General features: G+C 40.7%; 1 protein-coding gene across 6 annotated transcripts in view; it reads right to left on the bottom strand.

Annotated features, from left to right (window-relative positions):
- Positions 1–17,603, bottom strand: part of EEA1 (early endosome antigen 1) — a 135,802-nt gene that overhangs the window by 104,908 nt on the left and 13,291 nt on the right. For 4 of the 6 annotated variants that reach the window (XM_075124288.1, XM_075124289.1, XM_075124290.1 and 1 more), the window contains exon 3: positions 11,662–11,787. The exons of the other annotated variants lie outside the window; for them this stretch is intronic. In XM_075124288.1, the coding sequence (XP_074980389.1) occupies positions 11,662–11,787 (126 nt within the window). The remainder of the gene's footprint in view (positions 1–11,661; positions 11,788–17,603) is intronic. 6 annotated transcript variants of the gene reach the window in all.

Raw genomic sequence — 17,603 nt, 5'->3', positions numbered from 1 at the left:
CAGGCACCCAAAATACCTCAATTTAACTGACAATTAATTCACTGTAAAAGATAACAGTTTAGACACACCCTCTTTCACTCTGTGCCTGATTCTCATTTACACTAAAGTACCTTTACACTACTCTAGCAGCATGAAGAGGCCCTAAAGTGGAAGTAAGTGTAATTTATACCCACTTTAAAGTCCTTTTACAATGTCAGACAAAGGCCTATTTGCATTGCTCTAAGTGAGATCAAAGCCTTCTGCCTTTTTTGTTCTCTATTCACACATGCTATATTTAAAAATCATGTTACCCTTCAGTGCCTTGCACTGTCATGAGCTCACTTCATATTTCTGTAACATTAAGATAACAAACTTCACTATACGGAAATTATAATGCCCCTGAAAGCTTTGCCATTTTGTATAGAATTTGTACTCTTCTGCAGCAAAATCAGCAATTACATACCATAGAATGACAAGATTACATAATTAGCTTTGCCTTTTATACTTAGTTTATGAGCTAAACAGCATATTGTGTACTAAATATTCTCAGCTTTATCTGGTAACTTCAAATATAATCACCTAAGTAGTGTATACAGTATGTACATATTATTTAAGATGGCATTTACCCTGTAACAACACAGCTGTTATATGGTTATTTCCTGACTTGTAAAATAAAACACTTAAATCTGATTTAATCTGAGGGAATTGACTAGTCTATTTATTTACTTAGTGAATTAGGGTATTTATAAAAAGATTGGGTGGGAACCTTTAATAATTTATTAAACTCCAAATAAACAAAACACCTTACTTTTACGATCATATTATGTTCCCAAAACCAGCACACCAGATTGTGGATTCAGTAGTTGTGCTAAATGAGGCTTCAGATGAACAACTTCCCCTTTTGTGATTATTCTCCTAAAAGCAAACATTTACACCCAACTAGCATGCTTATTTGCCAGGAAAACTTGTTTTTGTTTGTAATTATTTTCCCAAAGAAAAGTTGGTTCTCATCTGATGGTAACCTTTAAAATATGTTGATATGCAACTAAATATAGCCTTTACATTACACTTGGTGCAGGGTTGTTGGTGCTTTTTTTTGTTGATGTTGTTGTTTTTCCCCACCTCTCTTTCGGCTAACTAGAAGGATATACTTTTATTTAAGCAATTATACTGCTTACCTTACACTTATTCAGATTCTTAAATTTTACATATGTTAAAAATAGTGAATGGTACATTTCTTATTTACTATATGATGAATTTTTTACTTGCAATTTGTATCAAGCTGTATTTGGATGGAAATCCAATTAAAATGTATAAAACCAACCTTTTAATTTTTTAATCATCATTACATAAAACTACCTTACATGTGAATACATAAGAAAAATTTATCAAAGCACGTTTTGCATTTAAAACAAACTGTCTTACTAAAGAAAGAAAGTATTAACCTTAGCTAGTGAACTGATTGGTTCTGGTCACCATGTGCTTCAAGATTTCAGATGTAACAGAACCCATCCGCTCTCAAATTTTAGTCACAGACTGGAAAAGGGAAAACAAGATTTCTTGCTTTTTCCCCATTTGTTTCTTCACTTTGAATGAACTAGTCATTGAACTGAAATGAAGAAAATATTCTCTCTGCACCTGCAGAAAAGGTTACTACTGTCAAAAGCTGGTTTAGTGCTTCAACAAACTCTACTTCCAGGTGCTTAGAATCATAGAATCATAGAATATTAGGGTTGGAAGGGACCCCAGAAGGTCATCTAGTCCAACCCCCTGCTCAAAGCAGGACCAATTCCCAGTTAAATCATCCCAGCCAGGGCTTTGTCAAGCCTGACCTTAAAAACCTCTAAGGAAGGAGATTCTACCACCTCCCTAGGTAACGCATTCCAGTGTTTCACCACCCTCTTAGTGAAAAAGTTTTTCCTAATATCCAATCTAAACCTCCCCCACTGCAACTTGAGACCATTACTCCTCGTTCTGTCATCTGATACCATTGAGAACAGTCTAGAGCCATCCTCTTTGGAACCCCCTTTCAGGTAGTTGAAAGCAGCTATCAAATCCCCCCTCATTCTTCTCTTCTGCAGGCTAAACAATCCCAGCTCCCTCAGCCTCTCCTCATAACTCATGTGTTCTAGACCCCTAATCATTTTTGTTGCCCTTCGCTGGAGTCTCTCCAATTTATCCACATCCTTCTTGTAGTGTGGGGCCCAAAACTGGACACAGTACTCCAGATGAGGCCTCACCAATGTCGAATAGCTAGTGACTTCCACCAGTTCAGTGGTTTAACTTTCTTTAAAACTCGGTAGCAAGCATGTACTGCTTAATACTAGTTTTAATATTTTAATAGCTAAGTTTAAGCCTTAGCATACGTGTCCATTTAAAATTTTATATTTTAAATAGATTTTTTGGAAAGTAAACCCTGTTTAATCTAAATTTAAAATCTGATTTTCTTTTTAAGTCATCGACTTTTATCCTCCCTGTTACTTTCTTTCTAAACTATTCCAAATTCCCAGCATTCATCTCCATGGCCCTAGTACATTCAGCAATTCACTTAAAAAAATCCTAAGTGATCAAGTACTTATAGATACAACTTGTATCTATCTAATCTTCAAGCTGCCATGAAAGGTGCATCTAAAGTTGATATATTCTACCTACCTTACTAACAATACTTTTATTCATCTAATGCATTATAATTAGTAGATTATAGAATGTACTTTTCACTGCAGAGTGGAAGAATGAGAAGTTCTGGGAAGCTCTCACTGTGACACTGACAACAGGCTTGATCTCGCTATCAGAAGCAAAGGTTTTATTCTTTTTTCACTCAGCATAGACAGCAAGCAAATGTACTGTAACAGCATCATATTTTGGGGGTGGGGTAAAATTTAGATGCAAGGCATAAGGAGGATTTAGCTGTGCACCTCCCATTGTGCAGTTAAATCCTCCACTTGCATATGTGGGCATCCATAACAATTGTTGGCCTCCTTTAGAACAGTACCTTCAAAATAGGTCACAAAAAAGATAAAAATGACTTGCACTTGCTGCTGCATGTATACAGAAATCAATTATGAATCCAACTGAGATAGGTTGTAAGTCAGTCAATTATCACAGCAAGTGGATCAACTAAGTGTCCTGGAGAACTACTCAATGCCTTCCCGCACAGAAATATATATCACCTAGTTAGATGAGAGGTATTTAAGTGCTGGCCACAATATAAACGCAGTTTAATTAATTGGATTATATACATGTCTTATAGTGCATGATACAAAAGTTAAAACAATCATATTCATGACCAAAAGTTACTTCTCAGATATACAAACCTAGAGCGAGATTTCAAATTGGGAAAGCGCCATTGAAACCAGAATTAACATTTGATTAACATCCTGCCCCATAAGGCTTAAAATCAGCAAATACTATTTAAAAAAGAAGCAGCAGCAGCAGCTCCCAAGCTGACATTTTGATCAGTAACTTGCAGAGGCTGAAGACTTAATGGGAACTATGCCAATTTATGCCATCTGAAAATCTGGCTTCCTTTTCAGAGAGCTTTTCTAACAAACTCTTTTTATAAAGGGGTTTTAGTTCAACTGTAAAATCTCAACCTCTAATCAAGTTACTGAACAAAATGTCAGCTTGGGAGCTATTTTCAAAAAAATATATCAAGAAATATTTTTTGCCAATTTAAAACTGAAAGTGGGGGCAAGAAAGGTAAGGGTCTGAGACACTTATATCTAGAATATGATGTTTATGTAACAGAGGCTATGCCTACACAGCAATATAAGCCTAGAGTTAGTGGGACTCAAGTCAGCTGACCCGTATCAGGAGACCCTGGGCTTGAGCATCTACATTGCATTTTAACTCTAGGTTGAACATTTTCTGGCCCCTGTTCAAACCTAGGGCTCTGGCACCCACACTGCAGTGCACAGATCCGAGTCAAAGTAACCATATCCCAGAGATCCTAGCACCTCCCCCAATGTCGACGCTCTAGCTCTAGGAACATGATGCACCGTGTGAAAACTCTACTGCCCACCCTGTTTCCTAACTGTGGTGGTGCTATTGATGGGACTTGTGACCCTAAGGTGCACGAGTACATAAACTGCACAATTAGTTTTTTTGATGGCTGTCTCAATAGAATGACTGCAGTTTGAGAAGGCATTATATTGAACTACCATCTAAATCTGAAAATGGAGCTCTCCAGCTCTAGGCTGAGTTACATGAGCAGGAAAATGCCTGTGTGCACCAGTTATGAGGGTAAATAGGGCATCAGTATCCAGGGCTGTCAAACTACCACCATGAAACTTTTCAATTCTTAATTTTTAAAAAGAGATGCTCAATGAGTGTGTTTTATTTATTACTGTCTGTTTTGAAGTTTCACATAAAATGTAGGTTTCAGAAGAAAGGCACGTTCACCTGGCTGCTGCCGGCTGCGGAGCAGTGAAATGCAACCCCTGGGGATCCCTTATTCCCACCCCTACTGCCCACCGGGAGGCAGAGAGAAGGGATTTCCAAGAGGCTGCGTGGCAGTTTTGGGGCTGGCTCCCACTCACTGCCATCACAGTGCACACTGCCCTAGCTCCCCTGCACAAGCAGCCCCAGGGGAGGACTGGGGGCCTGGAGGCAAGGGCAAGCAAGCAGAGCAGGGACCAAGTGGCTGCCCTGCAGGGAGGGGGAGCAGCCCTGCCAGGGGAGAGATGACCCCAACATCCTGGCAGCCGGGAGCCACCTCCTGTCTGTCAGCTTTTCTCCCTGCTCCGGATAAGCTCCATGCAGCAGCGAGGAGGAGCCAGAGCCACCGCCGCCACTGTCGTGGGAGGAGGAAGGGGGAGCATGCTCAGCCAGACAATAATGGTGCTTCCGGTGCGCTGCGCTGTCTGCCTGCAGCACTGCTCCTCTGCAGCCAGGAACTGTGGGATACAGTCAGAGGACTTACAGGACCTGAGTCAAGCTGGGGCCACAGGTACACAGGAAATCAATAGGGCTCAGACCCTATTGATGCCAGCTTAACACAGGCTTGGACCCTCCAATCTGTAGGGTCCTGGGACCCTGCATTCAAGCCCTTGGTTAGCACATTTGCAGTGTGGACGCAAGAGGGGCTTGGCTTGAGCCTGGGCTCAAACCTGGGCTTAAACTGCTGTGCAGACATACTCAGGTCTGATTTTCATTCAATTGGCTTTTGTATATTGGGGGGGGGGGGAGGGGAAGTAACCAAGTGGTATCTTGTGCAATACCTATAATATTCCTTATGAAACACATTTACCACTGAGCACTGACTAAATATATTTTAAAATATATGCACTATTTTAACTCCCAAAAGATAACCAAAGCAATCTGAAATAGATTTAACATTTTTGATCCCATGATTACACAGCGGACAAAGATTTCATTTGCCGTTAGGTATGCAATGGTGTGGCATGGCAACTCCTAAAAACTCCTGTAATTGACATTTCTATAGAGTCTGAGACTTGCTCTTTAGGCAGAGGGAAAGGAATCCTAAAGAAACTGAGTAGAGGGGCGTGCTATTAATGCCTAAACTTCACCAAACATTGCGGTCTCCAGGGAAACAGTTCAGGCTACCTTATCTTTGGAAGAGAAGTCTTTACAACAAGATCTATATCAGAACATCCTACCTACATTTATAGCCACATATTTCAAAGAGTAAGACTCAGCCTTGGTTACCTAGTTGAATTTCCAGGTGTCCTGTCACCCTCTCGCAACTAATACAGAAGCCATTTGAACTACAACGTCAAATTCGTTTAGGGTAGCATTAATATTCTCATGCACCATTACAGCGATGGAGTGTTCTTTGGGAAGTAAGCCAGTACACTAAAAGCAGCACTGGGCGGAAACACTCCTTGTGATCAATTACACTACACATATTTTTAATTGTACCAATATAACTTGCAATGGTTACAAAAACTTCACCATCCCACACACATATACAGACCCACAAACAGTTCCAGTGTACAGACTGAAATAAATATCGCATAAAACCCAATGAGCGTTACTGGCAGAATACTATTCTAGAAGCCTCCTAATCTCTAACCATTCCAAAGAACTATTTTAATGTTGATTTAGACACAGTTTACATAGCACAGAAAGACCATGCACAGGACTGAATAGCTTCTGCTTCTCTGCTACTTTTTCTGTTAACAACTGGCTTTGGAGGGCAGGGGGAATGATGTAGATAATGCTTTCAGTCTTTATAGAGGATCATCTCCTTATCTTTATACTGGAATTTCATAGCCACTTGCCACTCATTCCAGGCCAGACCTACAGTGAAGTTTTCAATGTGGCCTTATCTTTTCAGGGGCAAACTTCCCCACTCAGACTTTGTCTACACTAGCAACTGAATGACAAAACTTTTGTCTTTCAGAGCTCTTAAAAAAACACCCCCCAAAGAAAGAAAAGTTTTGCCAACAAGCGCCGGTGTGAACAGCGCTTTGTCAGCAGCAGCGCTCTCCTGCTGACAAAGCTAACCCCACTCATTGGGGGTGGAAGTTTTTTGTCGGCAGGAGAACCAACAAATAGTGGCTATAATGCACGACTTTTAGCAGCACAGTCGTAGCAACACAGGCATGTGGCTAAAAGCTGTGTACTGTAGACATAGCCTAAGTCACTTCTCAAAAAGAATTTCAGGGATATAATAGTAGGGTTTTCACAGGATGGAATTCAGGTGCACTGGTATGGTATATGGAGCACTGGAGACAGGTGCTGCTCCAACATCTTAGTTCAAAAATCATTCCAATTAGTCCCCCATTTTCATAAACACCATATTTTAAAACAAAAGCAATTTCTATTCTCTATCCCCTGATATTACACTAATAAATATAACTGGTTTATTTTTTTAATATGCTGTACAATTTGGTATTGGTTACCACAGCTACACAGAATTTAAGAGCTATGCTAAATTACCAAATTTCAGATTGTAAACAGTAAACATTACTCCCTAATACAAACAGCAATTTTTGCAACAAATCACAAATTTTTATTAGAACATAAGAACGGCCACACTGGGTCAGACCAATGGTCCATCTAGCCCAGTATTCTGCCTTCCAACAGTGGCCAATGCCAGATGCTTCAAAGGGATTGAACAGAACACAGCAATCATCAAGTGATCCATCCCCGGTCATCCAATTCCAGTATCTGGCACTCAGAGGCATAAGGACTCCCAGATCATGGGCTTGCATCCCTGACCATCTTGGCTAATAGTCAGTGAGGGACCTATCCTCCATAAACTTATCCAATTATTTTTTAATCCAGTTTTACTTTTGGTCTTCACAATGTCCCTAGGCAAGGAGTTCCACAGGTTGACTGGGTTGTGTGAAGAAGTACTTCCTTTTGTTTTTTTTAAAACCTGCTGCCTATTAATTGCATTGGGTGACCCCTACTTCATGTGTTATGTGAAGGGATAAAACAACACTTCCCTATTCACAGTCTCCACACCATTCATGGTTTTATAGACCTCTGTCATATCCCCCCTTAATCGTCCTTCTTCCAAGCTGAACAGTCCCAGCCTTTTTACTCTCTCCTCACATGGAAGCTGTTCCAGACCCCTACTCACTTTTGTTACCCTTCTCTGTTAACCTTTTCCAATTCCAATATGTCTTTCTGGAGCTGGGGCAACCACATCTGCATGCAGTATTCAAGATGTGGGTGTACCATGGATTTCTATAATGAACGACGATATTTTCTGTCTTATCTATCCCTTTCCTAGTGGTTCCTAACATTGTTAGCTTCTTTGACTGCCGCTGGACCTTGAGCAGATGTTTTCAGAGAGCTATCCATGAGGACTCCAAGGTCTCTGTCTTAAATGGTAACAGCTAATTCAGAACCTATCGTTTTATATGTGCAGTTTGCGATGTTTTCAAATGTGCATTACTTTGCAGATATCAACAATGAATTTCATCTGCCATTTGTTACCCAGTAACCCAGTTTTGTGAGATCTCTATGTAGCTTCGCAGTCAGCTTTGGACTCAACTATCTTGAGTAATTTTGTACCATCTACAAACGTTACCACCTCACTGTTTATCTCCATTTCCAGATCATTTATGCATATGTTGAGCACTGTTCCCAGTACAGATCCTTAAGGACCCTGCTATTTACCTCTCTCCACTGTGAAAACTGACCATTTATTCGTACGCTTTGTTTGTATTTTTTAACACTTACTGATCCATGAGAGGCCCTTCCCTCTTAGGCAAAGTAAGAAGTCATGGGATAAGAGCCTTTGGTAAAGGAACTTGTCAAACACTTTCTGAAAATCCAAGTACACTATCCAACTGGATCACCCTTGTCCCCATGATGGTTTACAACTTCAAAGAACTCTAACAGATTGGTGAGGCATAATCTCTCTTTACAAAAGCCATGTTGGCTCTTCCCAACCATATTGTATACATCTATGTATCTGATAATTCTATTCTTGTCTACAGTTTCAACCAATATGCCTGGTACTGAAGTTAGGCTTACTAGCCTGTAATTGCCAAGTTAACCTCTGCAGCTTTTTTTTTTTTTTTTAAGAAGTCAGCCTTCCATTAACTCTCTGCCAGACATCTGGTACAGAGGCTGATTTAAATGATAAGACTACATACCACAGTTAGTAGTTCTGTAATCTCGTATTTGAGTTCCTTCAAAACTCTTGGGTGAATACCATCTGCTCTTTGTGACTTATTACTGTTTAATTTCAATTTGGTCCAAAATCTCCTCTATGGACACCTCAATTTGGGACATTTCCTCAGATCTGTCAGCTAAAAAGATTTGTCAGGTGTGGAAATCTCCTCAAATCCTCTAGCAGTGAGGACCGCTGCAAAGTATTCATTTAACTTCTCTGCAACGGCCTGATCTTCCTCGGGTACTGCTTTAACACCATGATCATCCAGTGGATCTGCTGACTGACTGGCAGGCTTCCTGCTTCTGATGTATTTATTTATTTTTTTTTAATAATTGCATCCTTCATATCCATTTGTATTCTAAAGAGATGGAGGTGTTCCTGACTTTACTCATTTGTGATCAGAGAAGTTACATAAAAATGACACTTACTCAACATATCTGCACCGTACTTTTATTGAGCATCTCATCCATTTAATTTCCTATCAAAGGTAATTCCTATTACTTTTTACTCCTGGTAGCACTGCAAAGTTAATGCAGCTTCACAAAAAGTAGATAGAGTCTGTTCTGGCAAGCACTTACACATAATTGTTAACAAAGTTCTTCTTGTAGAGTTTGTATAACTGGTGATAAGGCATGAGCCAGAAACAGCTGAGTTTGAAATTCAAATACTAGGTGGAGTGTGCAGGGCTTGCTAATTAGAAGAAAGTCATTCTTTTACTGGTCAGCGACTCACTATGGAGTAATTGACAAAAAAAACCATACACTGAATTCTATGAAATCATTTTTAAGCAGTTACTTTTCAGAATATAACCAACCACAAGTTAAGCAGGAAACCTACTAATTTCTGCATGTAGCTACATTGTTTAAGGTTCAGCCTACTGAAGTTCCAGGCTACTAAATTCAATCACTCAAGGTCTGGTTGCCTCAGACATGCCACAGGTACGTGGTAATTTACCAAGCATGCCTTAGTGAAGACATCTGCATTTTGACTGAACAGCACGGTACACAAAGGCCTCGCTTTATTTAACTTAATCCTCATTGATATGGAAATAAAGAATAGTTCTCGCAGTAAGGGCAGCCCATCTCCAAATCAAAGGCAACACCTAATTCCAATTGATAATTAGGAGTATCCTTGTTCTTCTCCTGCTGGTCCATGGACCAATTTGGCCATATGACTTACAAAAATTTGGCCAGCTCACTTTAACAATAAACCAGCATACACTTAACCCTTGTAACGAGATCTAGAGAAATCTCAGGACAATCTCTGGAGTCCCAACTGGTGAGTTTCACTGCCCGGAGACATCACACTCCCCAGACATCAGAACAGGGGACAAAGATCACTTCCCCTAATTTAATTGTCATCTGGCTGTAAAGTTTCCTCTGCAAGGACTGTCCTACAAGCACTCAATGTTGCAAAGTACCAATAAATAATAACTTAAATTACAACATTTCAACCCTACTACCAACTTCCCAATGGAGAAATAAAAATGCAAAAACATTCAACTTCATATAGTTCACAACACTGAAACAATCGATCTCTTCACACACATGCAAAAGTGATGCTGGGAGAAGGGAGGCAAAAGGATCCTCCTCTGGCCTCCAGCCTCGTTTAATAAGTGGCAAGTAGCCCATCCCCAAAAGACAATCTAGCTTAGACTCTCTGAAAGTTGGGGTGGGGAGGACGACCATCAGATAACCTGACAAAGCCTGGATGTTATTTGCTTGTGAATACACACATCTGTTCCATTTTCCCCAGGCAGCCCTGGCAAGAGCATCCTGAAATTGTGACAGGAACAGTTAAGGTGGTTCCCTAGTTTGCAGAGGTCCTGCTGTATGAAACAAGGCTCACTTGGCCACCATGATTTCCTAGAACATAATGGAATTGGAGAAAACACATTAGCTAGTCTAATCCCAGGAAAAAGTAGTAGTTCACCCTCAATGTCCACTAGTGCCAATATCTGGAGCCAAATGCTATAATTTTCTTGTTGCTCCATGATGTAAATAGGTCCACCTGTGTATCAAACCACATAGCCGTCAAATGGCCAAAAACCACCTAGTCCCATTCCTTCACAGCAGTTCCGTTTTCCCTGAATGGAAGTGATTGTTTGTTTGTTTTTTAAACATTCACCATTTTCCAGAAAGGGCAGAACCTGGGTGGCTTGGGTGCTTCTCCCCCCCCCCCCCGGGGGGGGAGGAGGGAGGAAAAAGAGCGGGGGGGGTTGTACCTTTCTGATAATTTAGGCACATGACTAATTGCAACTGATCATTTCAGTATTTGATGTCCATGAGTTTTGAGGAAAAATATGACTTGATTTACCAGAAGATTGACCAACATAAAATTACCACCACACTGAAGGATGGAAGAATTATTAAATATACTTCTAAACACAAGAGCTACTTAAACAAAAAGCTTTTACATTTTCTCAGAGAGATATAAAATAAAATGATTGTGTTCTAAATCTCAGAACTGTTTTATAGGAAATTTTTGATTGTGATTTTGTCAGTGTACTTGAAACTCCTTAGTAAAATTGTTTAAAGGGAAAATTTTGAATGGTTTTTAAAAGTTCCTATTCTCCCTACCCTGAATATTATTGAAATATCTCCTGCTAACTAAATTATAACTGTACCTCAAAACCAGACTCCCATTAAAAGTCTGTCTTAGAGTAAAGTAGATAGCTAAACAAAAATTCTAAAACATTTAACTGTATAAATGATTTCCCAAATCTTATACTTAGGTTCATTATTGTGACTAATGCACAAGTAAAGTACATTAACTAATGCAAAAGTAACGTATATTAATTCAGAGAACAATCATGCAAAAATTGTTTTTAAAAAAGTGAATGGAATTTCTGATATTACAGAAATTCCACATGAAAGACAGCTGCAAACCAGAAAGATAACAAAAGAAGGCAACTCAAGAGATACCTTCTTGTAAACATGCATATAAAGATCAACCCATATTTCCTTACAGCAGGGAATCACAAGAAACAAAGTGAAAGAGGCTGGTACCCAAGCAACCAGAAAGGAAAGACATTTATTTTAAGCAACCCATTATCAAGGCACTCAAACAAAATAAACAAGACCCACAGTAACAGCGGGCAGGTCATGATGCTCCTGTCTTCTTGTCTCTGTCCCAGTGTGTTCATTCTGGTAATGTTCAGACAGACCAGTGGCACTCACACACATTTTCATACATAGTGGACAGATGAAGCCCTGTGAAACAGTAACTTTTAGGTATGTACATTTTTTGAAAAATTAAGAATATAAACAGAAAGAGCACATTAATTGTCAAATATGTACTCAAATTCTTAAAAAGCATGCTACTGCTTATATAAAAGAAACAAAGCTGGTGCTTACTACTTTTCAGTAAGTTTCTTAAGATGAAATTTTGCTGATCATGAGTCCAAAACACAGAAGATGACAAACAGAATGTTGTTAAGTGAATGAAAAACAAAATATATCTGAGACACTGAGCTGTGACAGTAGGCAGTACATTCATTCTGTTAATTGTTTTCATCAGTTTTATTAGGCCTTTGATACTGCTCCACACTACAAAGGGGCACATTATGCATAATGTATCATGACACAGACATTATAAAATATTAGGGCTATGTCTACACTACCACTTATGTCAGTACAACTTAAGTCGCCCAGGGCGTGGGGAAAAAAGCATACCCTGAGCAACGTAAGTAACACCAACTAAGCGCCAGTGTGGACAGCGCTATGTCAGCAGGAGAGCTTCTCCTGCCAACATAACTACCACCACTTGTTGGGGGTGGTTTAATTATGTCAACAGCAACAACACGAGAGATATTAAAGTGGCGCTGCTGCATCGGTATAGCTGCACCACTGTAAGCTCTCTAGTGTAGACATAGCCCAGGTGAAAGTTCTGTACCAAGGTCTGACATGAAATTTTGTAACATTGCTTTCAGACCTTTTATAAAAATAAACTGGGAGAGGGTGTGAAAGAACCAGAATACCATAGTACATGAACAAGAGGACTCAAGTCAACATTTGCAGAAGAGTGATGACAATTCACACATTTTCCGAGGGGGGAAAGAGGGGTTCAGTCAAAGTTTTTCTGACAAACAATTGTACTATACTTTTTTTTTCCCTTCTCATTTCCTTCAGTTACAGTAATGTTAAATGCTCCTTGTGAAAAACAGAAGGTAAAAACAGTTTCAGGGGAAAAAAATGGAAGAAAGTGTCCCTTTAAAAAGAAATCTGTTGATGTGGAACTATATAAAGTATATCCAACTATTTTTCTCCTAAGTTATTTCTTAAATGGCAATCAGTTTTTTAAGGGCTTTTTAAATTTATCTCAGTACTGTTAGCAAAAGGCACTATTATGGATTCAGATCAGTGAGGCAATAATATGCACATGGAAGTAAAAATTTAAATTCTGAAGAAACTATAACCAAGGTAAGAGTGCGCTTTACACAAATTGTTAAGAACAAAAAAAAAAAACCCGAGTAACCTTTCTTTTTAATTCAGAACAGCTTTAACCAATTAGCAACATTTACAACACATTTGTCACCCAGAATGATCATTTACCTCAGTTTAAAGGATCACCTGTTCACTGCACTACCATGTTCAACAACGTAACTTACGAAGTTAAATCCACACAGCTATAAGAAAACCTTGCAACATCAGAAGTACCTTTCCTCCGGCCCGTTGTCTGAAGTACGTGCAAACAAGTCTATCAAAAAGAGTGCAATGCCTTAATAATGTGTCTCTCTCACTGATGAAAGAGGAAAATAAGAGTAGAGATCCAAGATTCAAATTGCATTAGTTAAACCTACTTTTTTGTTTATTTTGTTTTCCAGTTAAAATAAGCTTTTTTACAGAATCTGTTAAAAAAATAGAAAGCTATATACACAAGCTAACTTCTGGAGGTCAGTTTTCAAAACTGTGCATGCCACTTGTTTGCGTAAAATGGGAAATGCATGTACACATAGTTGGCATCGTTTTGTCTGCAAGCGATGGTGGGATTTGCAGCCTATGATGTAGATGGTTTGCAATATCTCATGTGACTGAATAGTCCAATTTGAGATTTGCATGACCTTTGGCAGTTGTTTCAAATATATGTTTCTTAGTTGGGAACTGCTTGCTTCCTACGGGTTCTTTTCTCTTCAAGCTGTAAAAGCCAGCTCCTGTCATGGACTTTGATGTCTTGATGGGAGATGTTGGCACCACTTGTTACGATCACTTGCCAAGGTTTCCCAATGGTCAGGATCAATTCCAAATTCCTTCATATCTCGCTTGCATGCGTATTTATAGCGAAGCTTGAGACGTCCTGTTATTCTTGTTCCCTCTGATAGCTCCCCGTATAGCATGTCCTTGGCTATGCGTCCATCTTCAAACCTACTCAGATGGCCCAACCAGTGCAGTCATCTTTGCTTGAGCCAGGCTGTCACACTTGGTAGAACATGGATAACTGATGCTCATCAGGAGAAAAGGTTAAATAGTCTCCATCTACGCTATTTACGCCACATACTCAACACCAAATGGCAAGTTAAAGTCACCAATGTATACATGGGCATTCGGATAGATGCACACAGAATCAAAATGTCTTAGTTTTAAACCAGGACCATGTAAATTCACAGGTAATGCTGCACAGCAGAAAGAGTGTGCTGGGCTAGAATACATCTGGCATTATCATTTAACACATGGGGAGGTTACAAAGATTGATATGTATTTCTGCATAAGTTAATTACATACTTGATACACTAATCTGATTTTCTGTTTTGGGTTTTCACTGCACAGTGTACTTAGCACATGAAGAAAAGAACAGAGAGGATTTACAAGGGTGTTTCCTTCTTACACGATTTAAAAAATTCTACATATTCATATCAGATTTACCTTAGGCATAAGATAGTCAGACATATTGATTTGAAAACAGCTTCATGACCTCAGCCCTAGTCCTAACCCAAAAAAGAAACTCCAAGACTTGGATCCATTCTATTAAATTAAGCCTTCCTCCTCTTCCAGCCCCCTTCAACCCAATCCTGATATCTACTGAAGACTCATGGGATCTAAGGCCTTGTCTACACGACAGAGTTTTGCCGACAAAAGTCGGCTTTCATCAACAAAACAATGGAGGTGTACACACAACAACACTCATCCCCCTGATTTAACTTTCCTGTTACTGCAACAAAATAAAACCACCTCAACGACAGGCGTAGAGCTTTTTGCGACAAAGTTAGAGCAATGCAGTGTCACCGTAGACACTGAGTTTAATTATGTTGCTATAAATGACCTTCAGGAGGTGTTCCACAATGCCCAGCTGACCACCGTGGTCAGCAGTTCAAACTCCGCTGCCCTGCAGCCAGGTACACAGGTATCCACCCCTCTCCTTTAAAGGACTGAGATTTTTTGAAATTCCACTTCCCGTTTGCTTGGTATGGACAGTTAACATTGCATCTTCCCATCTGATCATGGTGGCTCGCTGCAGCAAACATGCTTCCATTTGGAGAACACCAGAGTTTTTGGACCTGCTGGGTTGGTGGGGAAAGGGGGCTGTGCAGTCCCAACTCCACTCCAGCCGTAGGAACTTCGATACCTACTATCAGATTTCTCCTGGCATGTTGAAGAAGGGCCACGAACAGGACATGCATCAGTGCCGTGTGAAGATCAAGGAACTGAGGCAGGCGTACCAGCAGGCAAGGGAGGCAAACCATTGCTCTGGAGCTGCATCAAAAATCTGCCACTTCTACAAGGAGCTGGACGCCATCCTCGGCAGCAACCCCACCTCCACCAACAAAAGCCCCGTCGATACTTCGCGGGGAATTGGAGACAGTGGCCTGAACCCCGAAGACAAAATGGTGAATGAGGAAGTGGAGTTGGAGGATGAGGTGGGACAGGTGACAAGGTCGTCCGGTCGGCGTGGCAAGCCAGGACCTCTTCTCGAGTACAGACTGTTCAAGCCAGTCCCAGCACTCCAGCTCTGGTGTGCATGATGCACAAGAGGGGAGCTCTGGTAAGCACTCATTTTGATTTGATACTACTCAGTTACATGAGATAGCGCTGACCTTTCTTTCGTTTAGTGTGCTAGAAGTGGGTTAAGGGATAGAAATATACAAGACTAGCAGTGCTTGCATCTGCTTCCCATTACCCCTACAGCTAAGCAGTGCGGGCCCTGCAGAAAAGTTTGTTAATTCACACTGAGATTTCACAGGAATCCTCCTGAGAGATCTCTAGGAAATTTTCCTGGAGGTACCTGCCAATCCTCTGCCTAAGGTTCCTTGGCAAAAATGCTTTGTTTCTTCCCCCGCTGTAGGAAATGCTGTCATGTCAATCGGCAATCATTTGTGCAGGGACCAAACTGACACACAAACAAGCAGCATAGGGACCTGGTCTGAAGCCGCATGAATGCCGGAGATGCACCCTTGCATCCTTGTTTACCCTCAGGAGTGAGATATTGGCTTCAATTACCCCTACCTGTGGAAAATGGTGGCAGAATTTATAATAGTGTCCCTAGTCGCTTGCAGTGATCCTCTTAAAAAGCCACGTAGACCCTTTGTCCCATCTTGGACCTTCCCTCCACCCTGGGCCGAACTCACCATGTTTAGGGTACTCGATGAGCTGTATGCTTGCCAGTGGAGAATGAGTGAGAAAGAGGTGAATTTAACTATAATGATTCAATGCTGTGAGTGCTTCTGTTTATTGCTGCCTCTCTTTATTGCTTCTTGTGCTTCTGTAGATGTGCCCTTCAGGGGAACCCCTTATACACCAACGGAGTGCCTCCATCAGATAAGGAGGCAACGCAGGAGGAGCAAGGAGGACACGTTTAGGGAGGCGCTCCTATCGTCAGACACAGCAGATGATGAGCACAGGGCATGAAGAAAGACAATTGATGAAAAATTGAAAATAGACAGCCTGGAGAGGAAGCATGGCTAGGAATGTATTTTAGTGGGTCAGGAGCAAATGATAAAACTGATGGAGGACCAGAGATGCTGAAGTCCCTGACTGTGCTGCAGTCAGAACACGTGTGCTCACCTTCCCCTACAGCCTATACAGAACTGCATACCATGCCCTTCCCACACTCATTCGTTGCATCTCGCAGTACCCCTTTCAGACCACTCCTTTGGATACATTCCCGAATGACATCTGGACTTATACACAGCTATGAGAGCCTCCATTAAGGGAGTGCTCCTCAGTGTCATGTCCCTTGCATGACATGGGTTAGCTACCCACTGTGCTCTGCTCTCTCTCTCTCTGTGCTAGAGCACCAACTGTGGACACACTCCGCCAACACAAGTAGTGTTGTGTGAACATGCACAAGTGCTGTAATTATAGCAGTTTATGATCGTCGGCAAAACTTGCGTCAATTTAATTCTGTAGTGTAGACATAGCCTACGTAGATCCCCAGATCTTCTGTTGGGCCCAGGTTATTGTCTCCATTCCGATCTTACAATGATCTGGATTGGGAGATTTAGAAAGATAAACCTGCCTGCCTGGAACAGAATGAATGATCCATTGCAACTCAATTCCACATAATACTAGATGATCAGATGGGATTATAATGAGAAGCAGATGTCCTACAATGGGTCTGGCTATGATGGGCATGGGCAGCAGATCACAATGTACATGGAAAGAAGAATCACAGGAAGGGAACATTTTTGGCCAGTTGGGTAGGAGACCACAACAGATTTTGAGGTTAGATACTGTAAATATCTGAACTTTCTGAGATTCACCTATCATTAACTTAGACTCTTCAACACAAAGGAAACATACTTTATTGTAGTGATTAAATTCACCACTGCACTTAACTACATGCCCACAGAGAATTTCAAACATACTATATTACAGGAACAATCCAGTCTGCCACTAGTCACTGCATTAGTCAACTTATTTAAGCATTTCTTAAGACAATTAGAGAATAGCTTGAAAAAGCAAATGATGCATGAGCCCTATGCCTGAGTTCATCATCAGTTCTCGGAGCAACTTGACTGCATAACCACAGACACCAAACAATTCTTTAGCAATTCTTGATGTATCTGAAGAATAGTACAACAATATGCAGGTTC

The sequence above is a fragment of the Caretta caretta genome, chromosome 1, assembly GCF_965140235.1.
Source record: "Caretta caretta isolate rCarCar2 chromosome 1, rCarCar1.hap1, whole genome shotgun sequence".
Classification (NCBI taxonomy): Eukaryota; Metazoa; Chordata; order Testudines; family Cheloniidae; genus Caretta; species Caretta caretta.
Note: the sequence above shows the minus strand (reverse complement) of the source record. Positions and strands in the feature narration are given on the sequence as shown.